General features: G+C 44.6%; 2 protein-coding genes across 3 annotated transcripts in view; one reads left to right on the forward strand and one right to left on the reverse strand.

The window, feature by feature from the left end:
- Nucleotides 1-21,886, reverse strand: part of RAB39B (RAB39B, member RAS oncogene family) — a 404,112-nt gene that overhangs the window by 254,362 nt on the left and 127,864 nt on the right. The window lies entirely within an intron of this gene.
- The window catches only part of GAB3 (GRB2 associated binding protein 3), a 100,607-nt gene that overhangs the window by 47,322 nt on the left and 31,399 nt on the right, over nt 1-21,886 (forward strand). For both annotated transcript variants that reach the window (XM_081963934.1, XM_081963935.1), the window contains exon 2: nt 8,669-8,972. In XM_081963934.1, the coding sequence (XP_081820060.1) occupies nt 8,669-8,972 (304 nt within the window). The remainder of the gene's footprint in view (nt 1-8,668; nt 8,973-21,886) is intronic.

Raw genomic sequence — 21,886 nt, forward strand, 5'->3', positions numbered from 1 at the left:
GGCACCTTGGAGGTCTTCTAGACCAACACCTTGCTCAAGCAGGAAACTCTACACCAGTGATGGCTAACCTTTATGTTGTTGGGTGCCAAAAATGCGATAGTGCATGCATGTGCCAGCACCCATAATGCAACGTGTGCCCCCACATGCGCATGCACACACAACCCCCCCCAATGCTCCCCACACACACACACACTGCTTGCCTCCAAGCTGAGCTTGGTATTTCCTCTGGGGAAGGCCATTTTCGGGCCTGGGGAAAGCCTCCGGAACCTGGGGAGGGTGAAAAACGGGAGTGAACTTCTAGTTGGCCCGTTGGGCCTGTGCTTTGTCCTCCCCAGGCTCTGGAGGCTTTCCTAAAGCCTGGGAAGGGGGAAAACTGCCTCCCCCGGCCCTCCGGAAGGCTGAAAATCAGCTGGCAGCAAACGCATGCCCACTGGAGCTGACAGCTCGTGTGCTGGTAGATATGGCTCCATGTGCCAGCTGTGGCATGAGTGCCATAGGTTTTCCATCGTGGCCCCACACCACTTGAGACAAATGGTTATCCAGCATCTTCTTAAAAACTTCCAGTGTTGGGGCATTCACAACTTCTGGAGGCAAGCTGTTCCACTGATTAATTATTCTAACTGTCCGGAAATTTCTCCTTAGTTCTTGGTTGCTTCTGTTTTTAAAAAATGGGGACTTGCTTGCAGAACAGATGAAGTTGCCCAATCTTTACCTGTTCGATCTTTCTTGCCACAGTTGTTAAGTGAATAGCTGCAGTTGTTAAGTTAGTAACACAGTCGCTATGTGAATCAGGCTTCCTCATTAACGGTCAGAAGGTCGCAAAAGGTGACCCCTGGACACGTTAACCGTCATAAATGGGAGTCAGTTGCCAAGCGTCTGAATTTTGATCCCGTGGCCACGGGGATGCTGCAATTGTCATAAGTGGAAAAACGGTCATAAGTTGCTTTTTTTAGTGCCATTGTAACTTTGAATGGTGACTAAATGAACCCTTGTAAGCCAAGGACTAAAAGGGACGCGGTGGCTCAGTGGCTGTGACGCTGAGCTTGTCGAGCAGAAAGGTCGGCAGTTCAGCGGTTCGAATCCCTAGCACCACATAACAGAGTGAGCTCCCGTGACTTGTCCCAGCTTCTGCCAACCTAGGAGTTCGAAAGCACGTAAAAATGCAAGTAGAAAAATAGGAACCACTTTGGTGAGAAGGGAACAGCGTTCCGTGAGCCTTCGGCATTTAGTCATGCTGGCCGCATGACCACACTGTGTCTTCAGGCAGCGCTGGATCTTCGGCTAAGAAACAGAGAAGAGCTGTGCCCCCTAGAGTCTGGAACGACTAGCACATATGTGCGAGGGGAACCTTTACCTTTATGTCAAGGACTACCTGAATTACAGCATCTAAAAGACCTCATGCACTCATTCTTTGAAAACCCTTTCTCTTATACTGGAGGATTTCCACCTTGCTTTTATAAATTACAAGGAGGCCACCAAGATTGTCCTTAGCTAGAAATTCCTGCTGTTAAAATCGGAATTATTAGCCCGGGAGAAGACTGCAGTCTACAGAACCATGGCTCAGCTGTTCCTTTTACCCTGCAGATTTTGGAGAAATATTTCTCGTCAGTAACACGCACACATGCCCCAAAGTGTGTGGGTGGGTGGGGGGATGTTTATCAGAAGTACTCCTTTTGATGACAACACAAGCGCCACATTTGGTGAACCACAAATTACTCAGGGCTGCTTGAGATGGATGGAGCTGCCTCTCAGAATTAGTAAGCCTTGTCTGTTCGTGGTTTGAACAGAAAGATTTCATCGTATGCAGAGAAATGCAGTCGGCCCCAAACCAGCTTTGTCACATTCAAACTCATCTTTTCAGTGAATCTATTGTCTCTGGGTATGGAGAATTTAGTTTGCCGCTGTGTGGGAATGACTGGTCTGTTCTTTTCTGTGGAATTGGCTGAGAGTTTTCTTCCTTAAGTGGGTTGCGTTCAGTTTCAATTGGGCCATCATTCTTGTCTCATACGAGCTTGTGGTTGTGTTATGTGGTCATTCCCAGGAACTGGTCTTGCAGCTTTCTTCTAGAGAAACTGAGTCTTTCCCAAGTTCATTGGTGTTCTGAGGCTCCCCCCGAAAGCACAAGGCAGAGTCCTGATCCCGACAAAACCCCTTTTATTAAATGAATGTTCATTCACAGTCAGCAGGACCCGGCAAACAGTCTTTCAAAGGAATATTTATGACTACAGACCTTATCTATCTTGGAAAGTTCAGTGGTTCGAATCCCTAGTGCCACGTAACAGAGTGAGCTCCCGTTACTTGTCCCAGCTTCTGCCAACCTAGCAGTTCGAAAGCAGGTAAAAATGCAAATAGAAAAATAGGGACCACCTTTGGTGGGAAGGGAACAGCGTTCTATGCGCCTTCAGCATTTAGTCATGCCGGCCACATGACCACAGAGCCGTCTTCGGACAGTGCTGGCTTTTTGGCTTTGAAACAGAGATGGGCACCACCCCCTAGAGTCGGGAACAACTAGCACATATATGCAAGGGGAACCTTTACCTTATATTAAGCCAGAAACCCAAATTTGTTTCTGTTTTTTGTTCCATTTTGTCCTTGCCAATTTTTTTGAGATCCTTAAGGAAAAAGGACGAGAATACATCGAGTAAGATTTGCATTGTTATTTTGCTTTCAAGGGAGACTCTGTCTTTCTCGGCAACCTATCCTAAAATTGATCCAGGGTTAGCGTTAGAATTGGTTAGAACTGCAATTGTTCAGGGTCCTGGAGGCAAACACACCATGCAGATAAGCAAGCAAAAATATAGAGATGACAAGCAAGCAGTGAGATAGCAAGTTTCACTCTCTAATCCAGTGTTTCTCAAACTTGGCGACTTTAAGTCCTGTGGACTTCAACTCCCAGAATTCCCCAGCCAGCTATGCTGGCTGGGGGATTCTGGGAGTTGAAGTCCACAGGACTTAAAGTCGCCAAGTTTGAGAAACACTGCTCTAATCCTTTCTTTAACCACTGTGGAGGTTTTTGTAACTATTTACAAAGGGTCAATGCAAATTAATACAGAGTCACGCTGTCTGTCTCTATGGTTTGGCTGAAATCATTCTTGGAAGCTGCTTTTTATGCTAGGAAAAAGCAAGGCTCAGAAAATGCACAACCTTAGATATGCATCAAAGCCACCAAACCATTAGACACTCATTTCCAGAAACCACACAATAGATGTGTTGAATATTTTCCCAGCCAGCTCAAGATGGCACAAACTGCTTCTTGTTTATAGAATACAGAATAACAGTGTTGAAAGGGACCTTGGAGGTCTTCTAGTTCAACCACCTGCTCAAGCAAGAGACCCTACACCATTTTCAACAAACGTTTGTCCAGTACCTTCTTAAAGGCCTCCAGTAGGCACAGGACCTAGTTACCTGCGGGATCGCATCCTGCCCCATACATCCCTGCGACCAATTCGCTCTCACAGAGAGGGACTCCTCCGGGTGCCGTCCACTAAGCAGTGCCAGAGGGCGGTGCCCAGGAGTAGAGCCTTCTCTGTGATGGGCCCAGCCCTCTGGAATGACCTCCCCCCCGACATTAGGACAACTACCGATCTCCGCTCCTTCTGTAAGAAACTCAAGACCCACCTGTTCCAACTAGCCGGCCTGGCTTAACTAGAACTCTACTCTCTAATCCCCCTGGCAATTTTAAATTGTAAATTTTAATTTTAGGGTATTTTAATTGTTTTTAACGTTATTGTTACTGCTTTTTTAACACTGTGGCTATTATTATTATTTATGAACTGTAAAAGTTTTTTATGTATACCTCCTCCATGCCATATGTTTGTATATTTGATTGTACGCCGCCCCGAGTCCCTTTGTGGAGAGGGAGCAACATAAATTGAATAAATAAATAAAATAAATAAATAAGTGTTGGGGCACCCATAACTTCTGAAGGCAAGTTGTTCCACTGGTTGATTGCTCTTGTTGTCAGGAAATTTCTCCTTAGTTCTAGGTTGATTCTCTCTTTGCTCCATTTCCATCGATTGCTCTTTGTCTTTCTGCTTTGTTTAGTCCTCTTTGACAGTGACAGCTAAGAACAAAATTCTTATCACCCTGCCTGTCACTCTTCCCCAATGGATCTTGGCTTGCCAAGTCCAATCAGGTACAACCGAAGACGTTTAGTACCTTGGGAAGAAAAACCCCAGGAGGGAGAAACTTAAAACATTTTCACCTGTTGTATTTTGGCTTCGTATTTTGGGTCAAGATAAAGATCTTGAAGAGGAAACTCAAAGACTATGGCCACCAAATGAGAAGGAAGGCCTCCCTGGAGAAGAGGCTAATGCTGGGAAAGATGGAGGGCAAAAGGAGAAGGGGACGACAGAGAATGAGGTGGCTGGATGGCATCACTGAAGCAGTCAGCATGAACTTAAATGGACTCCAGAGGATGGTAGAGGACAGGAAGGCCTGGAGGAACATGGTCCATGGGGTCGCGATGGGTCAGACACGACTTTGCAACTAACAACAAATAAATGTTGTTTATGTGTCTATTGATGGCTGATTTGTCAGAGTGCCGGGCTTCTAGAAATTCCCTGGCATTTTTGGACTTGGCATGGTCTAGAATGGTCACATTATTCCAATTGAAACTATGGTTAAATCTGTCTATGTGTTGTGAAATCAATAAATCAGCCATCTGTAAATGTAGTAGAGCATTTGAAAAGGTCATTTGCACCTTGTTTTAAGTAGTGATTCAACTCCCAGAAAATGTGATACTTTAAAGCAAGGTACCTTAAACGTTTTCCCCTAAGCACCCTTTCCCATTTTTATATATAAAATGGTTCAAGATGGCAGGTGAGATTGAAGATGGCAGGTGAGATCCTGCCGAAACGTTGCAAACACAATCTCAACCTTACACGGGAAAAGACCCGAATACAACAAAACCAGCATATATATATATATACTTGAAATGGATCCACAATCTCAACCTTACACGGGAAAAGACCCGAATACAACAAAACCAGCATATATATATATATATATATATATATATATATATATATATATATATATATATATATATATATATATATATATATATATATATATATATATATATATATATATATATATATATATATATATATATATATATATATATATATATATATATATATATATATATATATATATATATATATATATATATATATATATATATATATATATATATATATATATATATATATATATATATATATATATATATATATATATATATATATATATATATATATATATATATATATATACTTGAAATGGATCCATACTAGTCTCCCTTTATTTATTTATCAGGACAAATACAACACACACACACACACACACACACACACACACACACACACACACACACACACACACATATATATATATATATATATATATATATATATATATATATATATATATATATATAAACACCTTTTAATTGTATGAGTTACATGTATCCATGTCATTAAATTTATCAATTAAAATAATTAAATTAAATGCATCCAACTTATCGCATTCAAAGTGAAAATGGACGCATTCGTGGAACAAGACATCGAAGGCATCCTTCGACATCTTGTGCAAGAACAACACCAACATTTCACAAGATTTCCCTGAAATTGTGAAAGACGTTGGTAGCCTTATGTGAAATCTTGGAAGGCTGGACAAGCAGTTCAGAAGACCTTGAGGAAACACTAAGAAGCTTTATTGATCTTTTGAGAAGAGACTTGGAGCTGAAAGACACGGCTGATGAGATGGAGAGGACTTCCGGGGGATCTGGAAGCCTCCACTTAGGCAAACTGTGTGATGCTTAAAACCCTCCCAGGTTCAGAGATTCAGTGATGGGAACAAGAAAGCTGGATCTGCTGTATGGGTCACATACATTCTGTTTCTTCTGAATTGGATTTCTGGGATGCATTGAGTAAAGATAAAGGTTTTGCTCTCCAGTCATGTCTGACTCTATGGGGCTCATCTACATTTCTTGGCCAAGGGAGCCAGAATTGTCTGAAGATGTTTTCTGTGGCCATGTAGCTATATGCCAGAGGTGCCCAGAATGCTAGTAACTTCCCACCGAAATGGTACCTATTAATCTACTCTCATTTGCATGCTTTCACACTGCTAGGTGGGCAGGGGCAAGGAACAAGAGCTCAACTGTTGGGCGGCGCTCAGATCTCGAACCTGGGCTTGTCAGCCCTCTAGCTGAGAAGCTCCGCGTCTTTAACCACTTGGTCATCATGCCCTCTGGGAAAGCAATAGCCATAAAACTTAGACTTATATACCCCTTCACAGTGCTTTACAGCTCTCTCTATGATGCTTACAGAGTCAGCCTCTTGCCCCCAACAATCTAGGTCCTCATTTTGCCCATCTTGGAAGGATGGAAGGCCGAGTCAACCTTGAGCCTGGTGAGATTCGAACTGCCAAAACTGCAGTCAGTCAGCAGAAGTAGCCTACAATACTGCACTCTAACCACTGCGCCACTGCGGCTCCTAAGCTTTGAAAAAAGGTGGTAGTAGCTGCTTCTTGCTCCTAATTTTTTAAAAAACTTGGGAATTCTTTGAGATGTTCACTGTGCATTCTGTTCAGTAACTGTTAGAATCCAGACCCCCATCTTCTCTCTCTCTCTCTCTCTCTCTCCTCTTCTTTTATTGCAGTTGGCAAATTGTTTCTCTGACTTGTGATGCAGTGTTTTCCATGGCGTCTTGTTGTTTCAGACTATAAATACAGGACTAAATATGTAAATAAAGACACAAATGTGTTGTTTGTTGAAAGTCCTAAGCTTCAGGACTTTCTGGTTAAGCACCTTGGGTAATACATACGCACAGCCCTTTTTGAGTTGAGGTCATGCTTGGCATTTAATGACCTGTGGAAGGCTGTTCTCCACAAGGGCAACCATACAATTCTGTTTCCATTGTAATTCAATTATTTTAAATTTAAATTAGCTATGTAGAGCTCCTACTGTTATTCTTAAGGTCTTTCAATTGTCCACTCTCTGTCGCATAAGCAATTGAACTTCAGTAGAGATTAGGCTATGGTTTTCCCACTTGCAGTGGATGGCTGTGAAAGTTGGACCATAAGAAAGGCTGAGCGCCAAAGAATGGAGGCCTTTGAACCCTCGTGCTGGAGAAGACTCCTACGAGTCCCTTGGACTGCAAGGCAATCAAACCGGTCAGTCCTAGAGGAGATCAACCCTGACTGCTCTTTAGAAGGCCAGATCCTGAAGATGAAACTCAAATACTTTGGCCACCTAAAGAGAAGGAAGGACTCACTGGAGAAGAGCCTCATGCTGGGAAAGATGGAGAGCAAAAGAAGAAGAAGGGGATGGCAGAGAAGGAGGTGGCTGGATGGAGTCATCAAAGTGAGATTAAATGGACTCCAGAGGATGGTAGAGGACAGGAAGGCCTGGAGGAACATTGTCCATGGGGTCATGATGGGTCAGATAGGACTTTGCAACCAACAACAATTAGACAGCTGTGCCTCGTTGGCTCATCATTTCAGAGATGAACCTAAACAGAACAATAGAATGACCAAGGATAGCCAAAAAAGTGGAAGCAGCAGTGGCTTCTGACTTCCTGCCAGTTTCCCCTTTGAGGTTCCTTGAGGGAATCAGGCAAGAAGCATCAGAAATCTCCCTCCCCTCTCCATCCTCTGTGTAAGTGGCTTCTGGTGGATAAGGGAGGAAGAGAGGGGATTGCCATGGAACTTTGAAAGTGAAGGTCATGTGACTTAACTGAAGCAGCCACAGCTTCCTCAAATTTCATTCCCTCAAGTGCCATGGGTCCTGGATTTTGGACACATTCTTAAGTTAGCCCATTTGATGTACTCCAGTCCAAAAATTGTTGTCTTAACTGCTTTGTCCAGTTAAGGGTTATAACAATGATAATTTTAATCATACAGGTAGTCCTTGACTTATATCAGTTTGTTTTTGTGACCATTCAAAGTTATAACAGCCCAGTGGTGTGATTCAAATTTTCTTGCTACTGGTTCTGTGGGCATTGCTTTGTGGGCGTGGCTTTGTGGGCGTGGCAGGGGAAGGATACTGCAAAATCCCCCCATTCCCGCCCCACCTCACTAACCTGCTCTCCAGCTCCGTTCTCCTGTGCAGGGCAACAAAAGAAGATTAGCTGTTAGGCAGCAGGGGTGGTGTGAAGGAGGGAGTCCCCCCCCCCCCTTAATTAATGAGGCATGGACCGTTGGCTTTCCAAGCAGCATATTTCCGAATAAGCAGAAAATAAAACCCGAAAACATATTCTAATGAACAACTTTAATATAAGATAAAATAAAATACAAATCTTACTATCTAAATCTTACATTTTGGCAAGAGCTATGTTGCCCACCTCCTTTGGCAGACGAAGGGAAGATCAGAAGGAAGTAAAGAATGTGTGACGTATTATGAGACATGCACATTAATCATTGTCAGATAAGAAACAATCCATTCTACTGTATAACTCAGAATATAAGCTCAAGTTGACAAACCAATTAACGCAGTGACAGGGGGGCCAGCCTATTTGCCAGTTCTCCAAACTACTCAAAATTTCCACTACCAATTCTCCAGAACCTGTCAGAAATGGCTGAATACCACCTCTGGGTCAGGGCTAAGGGAGTATCTTTCTCTTTTTTTTCTCTCAATCATTTTTCTTATTTCCTTATTCCTCAGGCTTGGCGAAAACGCTGGTTCGTGTTACGTCAAGGCCGGATGAGCGGCAACCCAGATGTGCTGGAATATTATCGGAACAGTCATTCCAAGAAGCCCATCCGGGTGATAGATCTGAACGAGTGTGAAGTGGTGAAGCACTCAGGCTCCCACCTGATCAAGAAGGAGTTCCAGAATAACTTTGTTTTCGTTGTGAAAACAACCTACCGCACCTTCTACCTGGTGGCCAAATCGGAGGAGGAGATGCACGTGTGGATCCACCACATAACTCAGATCTGTAATTTCGGGCACTTGGAAGACGGGACAGGTAGGTACGACGAGGAAGTTCAAATTTTGTGTAAGGGGTCTGTGAATAATGTTAAGCCTCTTGAGATTCCCACTTAGGATTGAGGTGGTGAATAAACTGCACGCACGGGTGCATGAATGAATGAAGGCTTGGAGAACTTTATACAATCAGCACGGTGGAAATATTTAAATCCTCACAGAACAATTGTCCGGAATAATGACTCGCTTAATGACCAAGTCAGAACTGATGTCACAAGCCTCAATGATGTTTTAGTTAACAACTATGTTGCTTAATGCCAGAGTTACCAGTCTTAATTATTGTACTTGCTAAGTGAGCACTGCTTGTGCTCTACATTGCTAAATATCCAATAGAGTAGAGTAGAATAGAGTAGAATAGAATAGAATAGAATAGAATAGAATAGGGTTTCCTTTCTTCCTGCCACACTCCCTCTTTTTCTTTAATTCAGCCCATAATTAAATCTGCTGAGGCAGCAACAGCAGCGCATTTAACTCGGATGCTTCACCCTGATTCTCCAGATACATAAAAGTAACAGTCCCGATAAAAATCCCGTTGTTTTTCTACTGCATAATTTTCCAGCTGGTGCATTCGCTTTTATATGTGGATAAGACAGGATCTTCCCAATCTTCCATCGCGTAAAGCAAAGAGCAAGAGAATGACAACCATCATTTTCAACCTTGGCACCATAATATAAAATAATCTAACCCTTTGAGGAAAGTGGCAGCCTAGAGTCACCTTGTAAGAGAGACGAGCAGCATAAAAAATAAATAAATAAAAATAAAATAAATATTGTAGGATGAAGTTGGTGGCTCCCAAATCAGCTATGTTAAACGCTTAAACGATAAATGATCTAAGGATTCTGTTGTCAATCTCTGGAGAACAACAGCAAGAAAACGGAATAGAATGGAATGGAATGGAATGGAATAGAATTCTGTATTGGCCAAGTATGATTGGACACACAAGAATTTGTCTTTGATGCATATGCTTTCAGTGTACATAAAAAGACGAGATACATTCGTCAAAAATCATAATCATAACACAATGATAGTCAATAAGGTACAAATAATAGAAGCATTTTGTGATGGCATCTCTTCCACACTACTCATAGCCCCTCCTTGTTGGCACTATTTTTGACAAAAGCTATCCAGTCCAGGCAGCAGCAAATGATCATAATAATTAGCCATGCTTTTCTCTACGATGGCAAAAGGTGAAGAGCTGCGGTGACATGAAAGGCAGTTTTCCTGATTTCACATTGTTAAATTACAGTGGGAATTGAACTCTAGTTATCTGAGTTCTCATTTCTCCATATTTGGTGAAGCTTTTCTCTAATTGCTCAATTTCACCCAAACGTCGTATATAATAGTGAAAAATCAAACAAAATTGCAGTATGTTAAGAGTTTCAGGTGAAAAAAAATACCTTCTTTTAGATTCTTAGATTCTAGTCAAATATCTCTGCAATTTGGCTTTGGTAAAGAACCAGATAAGGCAGGGGTGTCCAAACTTAGGAACTTTAAGACTTGTGGACTTCAACTCCCAGAATTCCCCAGCCAGCTGGCTGGGGAATTCTGGGAGTTGAAGTCCACAAGTCTTAAAGTTGCCAAGTTTGGACACCCCTGAGATAAGGAATCAGCCACCAGACAATTATAGCCTGTGAGATGAAGTTTGTAGAGCCCCAAAATTTAATAATATTTTGTAATGTTAAAAGTTACCGAAATCTCTCCACATTTTAGGGGAGTCATGAGATTCAAAATAAAGACACCAGAGCACACATCAGGAAGGAATGTGGGAAATCATGTAAGATTTTGACCTGTCTATATCTTTGGGTGGGAGGCATGAAAATATGGCTGATGCCCACTCCAGCGAAAAACAGTTCGGTATCAATGGCCTAATTATGAAGAAGGATGTTGATCTGCAGTTTAATCCTGCAACACAGAAGGAATTCTTGATGTTTCTGTGATATGAAAGAAAGACAATTTTGGCAAGGAACATCCAAGATTTAGGAGACCGAAGGCTAAAACGTATGAAGAACGGTTACAAGAACTGGGAATGTGTAGTCCCGTGATGTGTGCCAGAGGTGGCATGCAGAGCTCTCTCTGTGGGCATGCATGCTGTTGCCAGCTGTTTTTCCAGTTTCCGGCATGCACGCCAGCCAGCGAGTCTTCGTGCACATCGGAGCGCTGGAAAGCTGACAACCAGTTAGCCAGTGTACATGCACGTGCCAAAAACCCAAAGACCAGCTGGCCGGCATGCCCATGTGCACCGGCCAGCTGGTCTTTGGGTTTCCAGAGCTCTGGTGCTCGAGTGCGTACATGTGCATATGCGCACATTCCAGTTTGGGCACTCAATGCTGAAAAGGTTCCCCATCACTAGTCTAGTTTAATGAGAGGAAGGACTAGGGGAGACATGATAGCAGTGATCCTACATTTATGGGACTGCCACAAAGAAAAGGGAGTCAACTTATTGTCCAAAGCACCTGAAGGCAGGACAAGAAGCAATGGGTGGAAACTAATCAAGGAGAGAAGCAACCTAGTTCTAAGAAGAAATTTCCTGAGAGTTAGAACAATTAATCAGTGGAACAACTTGCCACCAGAAGTTGTAGATGCTCCAACACTGGAGGTTTTTAAACATAGATTGGACACCCATTTGTCTGAAGTGGTTGTCCGATCTTTTTAAAAACCTCCAGTCTTTCGTCTGGAATGGTATCGGGCTTTCTGCTTGAGGAGGGGGTTGAACTAGAAGACCTCCAAGGTCCCTTCCAACTCTGTTATTGCTATTTTTACCCAGAAATGCAGCATTTCTTTTTCCAGTGGGAATTTCCTGACTTTTGGCTTCTTAAAGCCGGGGTATTAGTAGGAAAGAAATTGCGGACAGCATTTTCCGTGGGAGCAAAAAAATCTGATTCTTATCTTATTCTAGTGAAAAGTTGCATTTTAAAACCAGCCCTCAGCAATTTAGCATTTAACATCCCTCTTCCCCTCTTCTCTGAGCAGGATAATCCAGAGAGGTTTAAAAACAGAGGGAATGTTTGAGAGGGCGGACAGTTTGGCATCTGTCTGTTGAAGCACCCTTGGAAAAAAAAACTTCGAGACAATGTCTTATTTTGTCTGTCTGCAAGCTGGAGAGCCCAGATCTTGCTAAGCCGAGCACGTGGTTTTAGGGAGGCAAGATCTCCAATTAAGAACAAAGCAAAACAAAAGAAATTAGCACTAAGTACTTTTTGTTTCTGCGCTCTGTTTAAAATATGCTTGGAATGAATCATACAGATGGCTTGATGGTTACAAGAAATAGTTCAGCATCTTTAAAGCGGGGGGGAGAGAGAATCTGAAAGCTAATCTTCTGGTGCTATTATTGAAGCTGATCATATCTAAGGTCCACTTTAACTTATTGAGTTGGAGGACATAGCCAAATGTCAACGGCATTTAGTCCAGCGTATTCCTGGGTTTTGCATAAATAGGCTTGTTGAAATAGCTTATGAAATCACTGGGATTTCAGGAGGCCGAACTGTGTTATCAGTACAGTCCAGGACAGCATAGCAGTGGTGAAATTCATTTTTTTTACTACCGGTTCTGTGAGCATGGTGTGGCTTGGTGGGCGTGGCAGGGGAAGGATACTGCAAATTATTCCCTCCACACTCCAGGGGAAGGATACTGCAAAATCTCCATTCCCTCCCCACTCTGGAGCTAGCCAGAGGTGGCATTTGCCGGTTTCCCGAACTACTCAATATTTCCACTACCGGTTCTCCAAACTACTCAAAATTTCTGCTACCGGTTCTTCAGAACTTGCTGGATTTCACCCCTGCAGCAAAACATGTTAGGTCCTTCTCTTCTTTAAAAATCAAACCTGGTTGAGGTCTGTTGTGGGGCTGGTGCGTGCCCACAAAGAACATAGGGATTTGTCTAGGATTGTGCAGTAGGCGGAGATGAAAGATTGGATGGAAGTAAGTAGCAAAGAAGAGCCCCCTTCACTGTATGTAGGCTGAACTGACCACTAGATGGCAGCAGTGATGTTTTGTTAGACATCTCTATGTCTCTGCTGTCATCTAGTGGTCATGGAGAATCCTGCAACATAGAAGATTCATGTAGATTCCAGACCAGGAATATGTACAGGTGCCACCTTCAGGTGTTACTCCTTACTCAGATAATGTTCTAAGCTTCCTGTGTTGCCACCAGAGCCAATTTTAACAGATTAACAGAGGTGGAAGGGACCCTGTAGGTTATCTAGTCTAAATCCCCCTCCCCGCTCAAGCAGGAGACCCTACACCATTTCTGACAGAGGGCAGTCCAGTCTCTTCTTGAAAGCCTCCAGTGATGAAGCTCCCACAACTTCCGAAGGCAACTTCTGTTCCATGGGTGGATTGTTCTCACTGTCAGAAAGTTCCTCCTTATTTCCAGGTTGAATCTCTCCTTGATCAGTTTCCATCCATTATTCCTTGTCTGGCCTTCAGGTGCCTTGGGAAATAGCTTGGCCCCCTCCTCTTTGTGGCAGCCCCTCAAATATTGGAAGACTGCTATCCTGTCTCCCCTGGTCCTTCTCTTCACTAGACTAGCCAGGGCCAGTTCCTGCAACCGTTATTCGTATGTTTTGGCCTCCGGTCCCCTAATCATCCTGGTTGCTCTCCTCTGCACTCTTTCTAGAGTCTCAACATCTCTTTTATAGTGTGGTGACCAAAACTAGATGCCATATTCTATATGTGGTCTTACTAAGGCATTGGGGACTTCAGAGAAGAAGGAGGCCTCCACAGCTTTTCAAAACCATCCTATTTTGGAAGATCCAAATAGTATTGCTCTGGATGTATAATTGAGCCACCTGCTTTTTATCTCCAAGTAGCTACATCTTGAGCAGAGCTCACAGTCTATTTAAAAGGACTATGCTAAATAATCTTTAGAAGGAGCCTTTCTATGTCCTGAAGATGCTTCTCCAAAAGACAACTGAACTTTCTTGATCTTTTTTCTTGAAAACGTTTGGCTTCATCTTCAACTAGAACTGAAGAAGCTTCTTGGATGGGAAGCAAAATGTTTGCAAGAAAAAAACCCAAGAAAGTCCAGTTGTTGTTAGTCACGAAGTCATGTCCGACCCATTGCAACCCCATGGACAACGTTCCTCCAGGCCTTCCTGTTCTCTACCATCCTCTGGAGTCCATTTAAGCTCATGCCTACTTGCTTCAGTGACTCCATCCAGCCACCTCATTCTCTGTCATCCCCTTCTTCTTTTGCCCTCCATTGTTCCCAGCATGAGGCTTTTCTCCAGTGAGTCCTTCCTTCTCATTAGGTGGCCAAAGTATTTGAGTTTCCTCTTCAGGATCTGGCCTTCTGAAGAGCAGTCAGGGTGGATCTCCTCTAGGACTGACCACTTTGATCACCTTGCAGTCCAAGGGACTCACAGGAGTCTTCTCCAGCAATTGTCCAGTTACCTTTTGGTAAAACACTTTTGGGACAACTATGATCTGGATGATTGAGAATCTCCATAGACATTCAGCCTTCCAATGGTTCTGCTCTGTTTTTCAGAAATAATAGAAAAATCTGGGGGTTTTCCCTCCCCCCCCCCAAACCTCTTTATTTTCCTCTCTTCTCCGTTGTAACTTTACTCCCTGGGACATGGGTGGTGTCTAGCTTTGCTGATTGCGGAATAGAATATGAAGAAGGAATATAGCCCTTTTATGCTGCTGTCTGGAAAATGGATATACATAATTCATTGCCTGCAGCTGCTCTACCAGCCATTAAAGAGCTTCAGTCATATTATCAGGCACATGGGAAAACGTGCAGCAGGACTTTGAGTTCTGTCTTTGGTGTCCAATTTCAGATGTGAGCAGAGTCAGAGAGGAATTCATTTTTATTTTTTTTGATGAGCGTGTGCTAATTGGAGGGATGCTGGGATAAATCTTAGCTCTGTTGTTCTGAGCAACCTTCTGCTGAGCCTCCCTCGTAACTGAAGTCACATTGTAAAATGTTGGGGATGAGGCGTGAATATGAATGTGGAGGCACCTTAAATCCTCCAGAGCAGTTGTCAAAGAAGAACGCCCAGTAGAAATAGAAGACTAATGAAGGCCAAGGAGCTTGACTTGACGGGTGGCTTTGCTAAGATCAGAATTCTTTTTTTTTCTCTTCAAATTCAGAATTGAGCTGGAAGGGACCTTGGAGGTCTTTTAGTTCAGCCTTCTGCTCAAGGAAGAGACCCTACATCCGTGATGGTGAAACCCATGGCACGCGTGAGCTAGGTCCTCTGCGGGTATGCGAGCCGTCGTCCTAGCTCAGCTGTTCCACACATGGACACGCAACCTCTGTGCGTGCCTCCCACCAGCCACCTGATTTTTGGGTCTCTGCCACACAAGTGGGAGATAAACAAATGCATGGGGAGGTCATGCAGGGTGTGTGTGGCGCCCCCCCTGTTTTTGCTCTGAGGAAGCTGCAGCGGCATGGGGGGTGCAGTGCATTCCCCGCAGCCCGTTTTTGCTCCTAGGAGGCTCCTACTAGGCCCAAAACAATGCGTGAGCATGCCGTGCATGCATGCACAGAGTGGGGGTGGGCATGGGGGGCTCAAGTGCACATTGCATTAAGGTGTGCGGACGCCCTTTCGGCACATGACAAAAAAAGGGGTTAGCCATCACTGCCCTATATCATTTCAGACAAATGGTTGTCCAGTCTCTTCTTAAAAACCTCCAGTGTTGAAGCACCCACAATCCAGAGGTGGGTTGCTCCAGTTCAGCCGAACCGGTAATGGAATTCAGGCCTGGGCTGCAGAACTGGCAGCGACCCAGGCCTGTCATGCCCTCGAACCGGTTCCTTCGCCACTGCTAGGCCGCCACCATTTTGGTTTTTAGTGAATGTGCATGCGCAGTTCACTGTAAATTGTTCCGCATATGCGTGAAGAACAATTTACATTGAACAGTGTGCATTGAGTGCCTGGTTGCAAACTGGTAGTAAAACCGGTAGGAACCCACCTCTGCCACAACTCCTGAAGAAGAGGTGGTATTCAGCAGGTTCTGACCAGTTCTGGAGAAACGGTAGTGGAAATTTTGAGTAGTTCGGAGAACCGGCAAATACAACCTCTGGCTGGCCCCACCCCCATCTATTCTCTGCTTCCAGAGTCCCAGATGATCGGGAGGGAATGGGGATTTTGCAGTATCCTTCCCCTGCCACGCCCACCAAGCCATGCCATGCCCACAGAACCGGTAGTAAAAAAAAATTTGAATCCCACCACTGCCCTGAAGGCAAACAGTTCCATGGGTTAATTGTTCTCAACTGGCAAGAAATTTCTCCTTCGTTCCAGGTTGCTTCTCTCCTTGATCAGTTTCCATCCATTGCTTCTTGTCTTGCTTTATGGTGCTTTAGCAAATAAGTTGACCGCCTCTTCTTTGTGGCAGCCCTTCAAATATTAGAATATGCTATCATGTCATGCCCAAATCCTTGATCAACCCTTCTTCATAGGTGTTCAAATTGGTGTCAAAGATGAATCTGGACGAGGTTTTTTATTCCCTAGCAGTCTTGCTCCAATTTCTGTAACTTTGCAGGACTTCTGACTGCAGTTTTCTTCTGTTTTGACTTGCATCTTTGCTGCTTGTCTTTTGTCCCAGGTGAGAAATTCAAAGAAGGGAAAAATGGAAAGTTCATTGTGTTGGAATAATGGAGAATGCTGGGTTAGAAATCAGAAAAGGAGGCAGGCACTTTTGAAATCTTGCCAAGGAAACTGTAGGGACTAGTCCAGGCAGTTGCCAAGTGTCAAGACTGATCCAAAAGTGCACACATGCACCTACCATGTTTCCCTGAAAATAAGACAGGGTCTTATTTTCTTTTGATCCCCCCCCGAAATAAGCGCTTGGCCTTATTTTTGGGGAGGTCTTATTATTTTTGAGGTGCAGGAGGAGGCGAGCATGGTCACCTCATGGCTGCTGCTGTGTTGCAATATTTTCAGGGAGGGCTTATTTTCAGGGGAGGGCTTTTTTTAGTGCATGTGCTCAAAAGCCCGTTTGGGTTTATTATCCAGGGATGTCTTATTTGTGGGGGAAGCAGGGTATTAGAAAGACTGAGAGTTCTAGTACCACCTTAAGCATAAAATCTGTCTGGGTGACATTGGATCTATCCCCCTGTCTCAGTGCAATTCACCTTGTTGTTAACGTGTTGTTGTTGTGGGGAAAATTGACATGAACATCACTTTGAGTTGACTATAAATAAAAATAGGACGGCGGGAGGAAGAAAAGGAAGGAAGGAAGGAAGGAAGGAAGGAAGGAAGGAAGGAAGGAGAAAGAGATAAAAACTAGAAACCTAATTTTGTCTCCTGTTCTGGAGTGAAGCAAATAATGCTTTGTAATAACCATATGGCTTTTCTTTAAAGAGGTTCTTTTTGTGGCCGCTGCACAACATTTGGGGTGTGGTGACCGTTGGAGTTGGGAGGATGACACAAAGTGGATGAGGCTAGATGGCTGGGGATGCTTCATTTTTCCTGGACTTTTCAACAAATCCTTAAACCTACAAAACAGCTTAGCTCACTCTTTCATTCATCTGCTTCCTGCTTCAAGCAGTGAGAGCCAACTCTGATTTTGGCCCACTGTGGTCAGAAGGGACCTGGGAACTCCAAAAAGTGATTTTGTTTTCCAGGTTCCTGCATTCTTGAGACCATGAATTGCCTCTCTCTTGCTTTAAATCCGTCTCCAAGTTCAAACTTCATGGCAGTGTTTCCTACCTTCCTTCATGTTTTCTTCTAGGCCTGCAAGGCCAGATAGAGGAGTGATCATCCCGTCCCATCCTTGTCATTCCCATCCTTTGTTCCCTTACAACAAGGGTGTCCAAACTTAGGAACTGTAAGACTTGTAGACTTCAACTCCCAGAATTCCCCAGCCGGGGAATTTTGGGAGTTGAAGTCCACAAGTCTTAAAAGTTCCCAAGTTTGGACATCCCTGATTTACAAGATTATAATTTTCTCAGATTATAATTTTCTCAGATTCTCAGATTGCTTGGTTTAGTGCAGTGATGCTTAACCTTTTTGTTGTCGCATGCCGAAAGCCCATGGACATGCACAACAAAGCATGTGTATGCGCCCATACTGATAATGCAATGCACATGGGACACCTCCCTGTGCGACCTGCCCCCTGCACATGCGCCCACACCATGCAATGACCCGCGCATGCATGCACAAACCCTGAACACGTGTGCATGAACTCCAGACTTGCGCGCATGCACCCTCATGCATGATAGAAATAAGTTATCTTACAACCAGTTCCAAAACGTATCTCCATCAAAGGCTCTCCATCGTTTTATGAGCAAAAAGTCGGTGCTTTGCAGCCGGCATGGATTTTTGCAACGGTTGCAGCATCCCCGAGTCATGTGATCCCCATTTGCAAGCTGGCTTCTGACATGCGGAGTCAATGGGGGAAGCTGGAGTCACTTAGTGATCATGTGGTTCAGCTAATAACATCAGTGGTTTGTTTAACAATGGTGACAAAAAAGACCATAAAAATCAGGCACAGCTCAGTTATCCACTGCCTTGCTTAGCCACCCATGTTCCTCTCCCAATTGGGTCGTACGTTGAGGACTATCTGTACAAAACAAGCGTGTGGATAACCAATGCCGCTCGCAGTCCCTGAGCTGGTTTTAAGCATCATCTTGTCGCCATGTTCAGATCGCTGCTGTTCTTAATGTACTGATTGACAGGTCCTCAGAATTAATGCTTGACCCCTTGAGTGTCTCCCCATAAATTATGCAAACAAGGAGCTTTGGAGGTCAGTATTTAATGCCTTGCTTATTGTTTCTTCTTTCGGAGACTCAGCTGATCATTCGTCTCGGGGGATTTGAACCCCTCCCTGCCAGATTCCTCGGAATGACACTGTGCCTTTTCTTCATGTTATTTCCGAAGGCCATTAGACTCTCTCCCCCATTAGCGATAGCTCCAAGACAGATGGGTGAAATCCATATGGCCTCCCAAGGTCCTTGGGCAGCCAGCATCTGGAGACAGTAGTCTAGAGATGAGACAGATTTTAATTAATGGACTGGAGTTTTTTTTCCCCCCCTCAGCTACTCCACATATATAAAAAAACAGTAATCAATGGTCGATGACTGTGCAGCTAAAATACTCTGGTGCTTAATCTAAGTGCAGCAAGCTGGAATGATTGCGTTGGCTATAATGAAACTTAGAAGGTTTAGTTTAGACAGACACAGTGGTGAAATTCAATTTTTTTTACTACCGGTTCTGTGGGCGTGGCTTGGTGGGCGTGGCAGGGGAAGGATACTGTAAAATCCTCATTCCATCCCCACTCCAGGGGAAGGATACTGCAAAATCTCAATTCTCTCCCCACTCCAGGGGAAGGATACTGCAAAATCTCCATTCCCTCCCCACTCCTAGGGGAAGGATACTGCAAAATCCCCATTCCCTCCCCACTCTAGGGGAAGGATACTGTAAAATCTCCATTCCCTCCCCACTCCAGGGGAAGGATACTTCAAAATCTCCATTCCCTCCCCACTCCAGGGGAAGGATACTGCAAAATCTCCATTCCCTCCCCCCTTCAGGAGAAGGATACTGCAAAATCCCCATTCCCTCCCCACTCCAGGGGAAGGATACTGTAAAATCTCCATTCCCTCCCCCCTCCAGGAGAAGGATACTGCAAAATCTCCATTCCCTCCCCACTCCAGGGGAAGGATACTGCAAAATCTCCATTCCCTCCCCACTCCAGGGGAAGGATACTGTAAAATCTCCATTCCCTCCCCACTCCAGGGGAAGGATACTGCAAAATCTCCATTCCCTCCCCACTCCAGGGGAAGGATACTGTAAAATCTCCATTCCCTCCCCACTCCAGGGGAAGGATACTGCAAAATCCCCATTCCCTCCCCACACCAGGGGAAGGATACTGCAAAATCCCCATTCCCTCCCCACACCAGGGGAAGGATACTGTAAAATCTCCATTCCATCCCCACTCCAGGGGAAGGATACTGTAAAATCTCCATTCCCTCCCCACTCCAGGGGAAGGATACTGCAAAATCTCCATTCCCTCCCCACTCCAGGGAAAGGATACTGTAAAATCTCCATTCCCTCCCCACTCCAGGGAAAGGATACTGCAAAATCTCCATTCCCTCCCCACTCCAGGGGAAGGATACTGCAAAATCTCCATTCCCTCCCCACTCCAGGGGAAGGAAACTGCAAAATCCCCATTCCCTCCCCACTCAAGGGAAAGGATACTGTAAAATCACCATTCCCTCCCCACTCCAGGGGAAGGATACTGTAAAATCCCCATTCCCTCCCCACTCCAGGGGAAGGACACTGCAAAATCCCCATTCCCTCCCCACTCCAGGGGAAAGATACTGCAAAATCTCCATTCCCTCCCCACTCCAGGGGAAGGATACTGCAAAATCCCCATTCCCTCCCCACTCCAGGGGAAGGATACTGTAAAATCTCCATTCCCTCCCCACTCCAGGGGAAGGATACTTCAAAATCTCCATTCCCTCCCCACTCCAGGGGAAGGATACTGCAAAATCTCCATTCCCTCCCCCCTTCAGGAGAAGGATATTGCAAAATCCCCATTCCCTCCCCACTCCAGGGGAAGGATACTGCAAAATCCCCATTCCCTCCCCACTCCAGGGGAAGGATACTGCAAAATCCCCATTCCCTCCCCACTCCAGGGAAAGGATACTGCAAAATCCCCATTCCCTCCCCACTCCAGGGGAAGGATACGGTAAAATCTTCATTCCCTCCCCACTCCAGCGGAAAGACCATGGTGGAAGGTAGTTAGAATGCAGCATTGCAGGCTAACTCTGTCCACTGCCAGGAGTTTGAACCAGCTCAAGGTTGACTCAGCCTTCCATCCTTCTGGGATCAGTAAAATGAGGACCCAGATTTTTTTGGGGGGGGGGCGATAGGCTGACTCTGTAAATTTACAGTGAGGGCTTTAAAGCACTATGAAGCAGCATATAAATCTAAGGGCTATTGTTATTGCTATTGCCACTGTCTTTCTCATCAGTTTAAAGTGCAGAAGGACTTTTAGATTAGGGTTGGCACCTTTTAAGACCCGTAGACTTCGATGGCTGGCTGGGGAATTCTGAGAGTTGAAGTCCACAAGTTTTATCTTTGCCAAGGTTGGATAAACCTGATTGAGAGGGTAAGAGGAAAGTCCAGCGAAAGGCTGGGCCGTCTGCCTTTTTCAGCACCACGGTCTGACCAGTTGAGCCTGTAGATGTGGGTGAGCAGCTCTTTCTGTAGGTGTCGGTGCAGAAATTAGTGGCTGGGTAACCTTTTTCATTAGGGACGCGGTGGCTCAGTGGCTAAGACACTGAGCTTGTTGATCAGAAAGGTCAGCAGTTCGGCGGTTCGAATCCTAGCGCCACGTAACAGAGTGAGCTCCCATTCCTTGTCCCAGCTCCTACCAATCTAGCAATGCAAAAGCACGTAAAAAATGCAAGTAGAAAAATAAGAACCACCTTTGGTGGGAAGGTAAGAGCGCTCCATGCACCTTCGGGGTTTAGTCATGCTGGCCACATGACCACGGAGACGTCTTTGGACAGCTTTGGCTCTTTGGCTTTGAAACAGAGATGAGCACCGCCCCCTAGAGTCGGGAACGACTAGCACATACGTGCGAGGGGAACTGTTACCTTTAACCTTTTTCAGCCTGGATGCTTTCAGGTATGCCTGGCCAATGAAAATCCCTAGGTGGGCACATCAGATTGGGAAAGGTGCATTGATAAGTTTAGAAAGGTATCTCCCATGGTAAGATATGAAAACGTTACAATTCCTCTTGCTATGAAACAGGACTATTGCCACCTGCTGGTCAGAACGGCTGATCAGTTTTTCAGTCGGAAACCTTGTCATGAATACAGGTAGTCCTCGACTTACAACCACCGTTGAGCTTAACATTTCCGTTGCTAAGTGAGGCAGTTGTTAAGTGAGTTTTGCCCCATTTTATGACCTTTCTTGCCACTTTTCTTAAGTGAATCACTGCA

The sequence above is a fragment of the Natrix helvetica genome (assembly GCF_964273705.1).
Source record: "Natrix helvetica genome assembly, chromosome: 11".
Lineage (NCBI taxonomy): Eukaryota > Metazoa > Chordata > Lepidosauria > Squamata > Natricidae > Natrix > Natrix helvetica.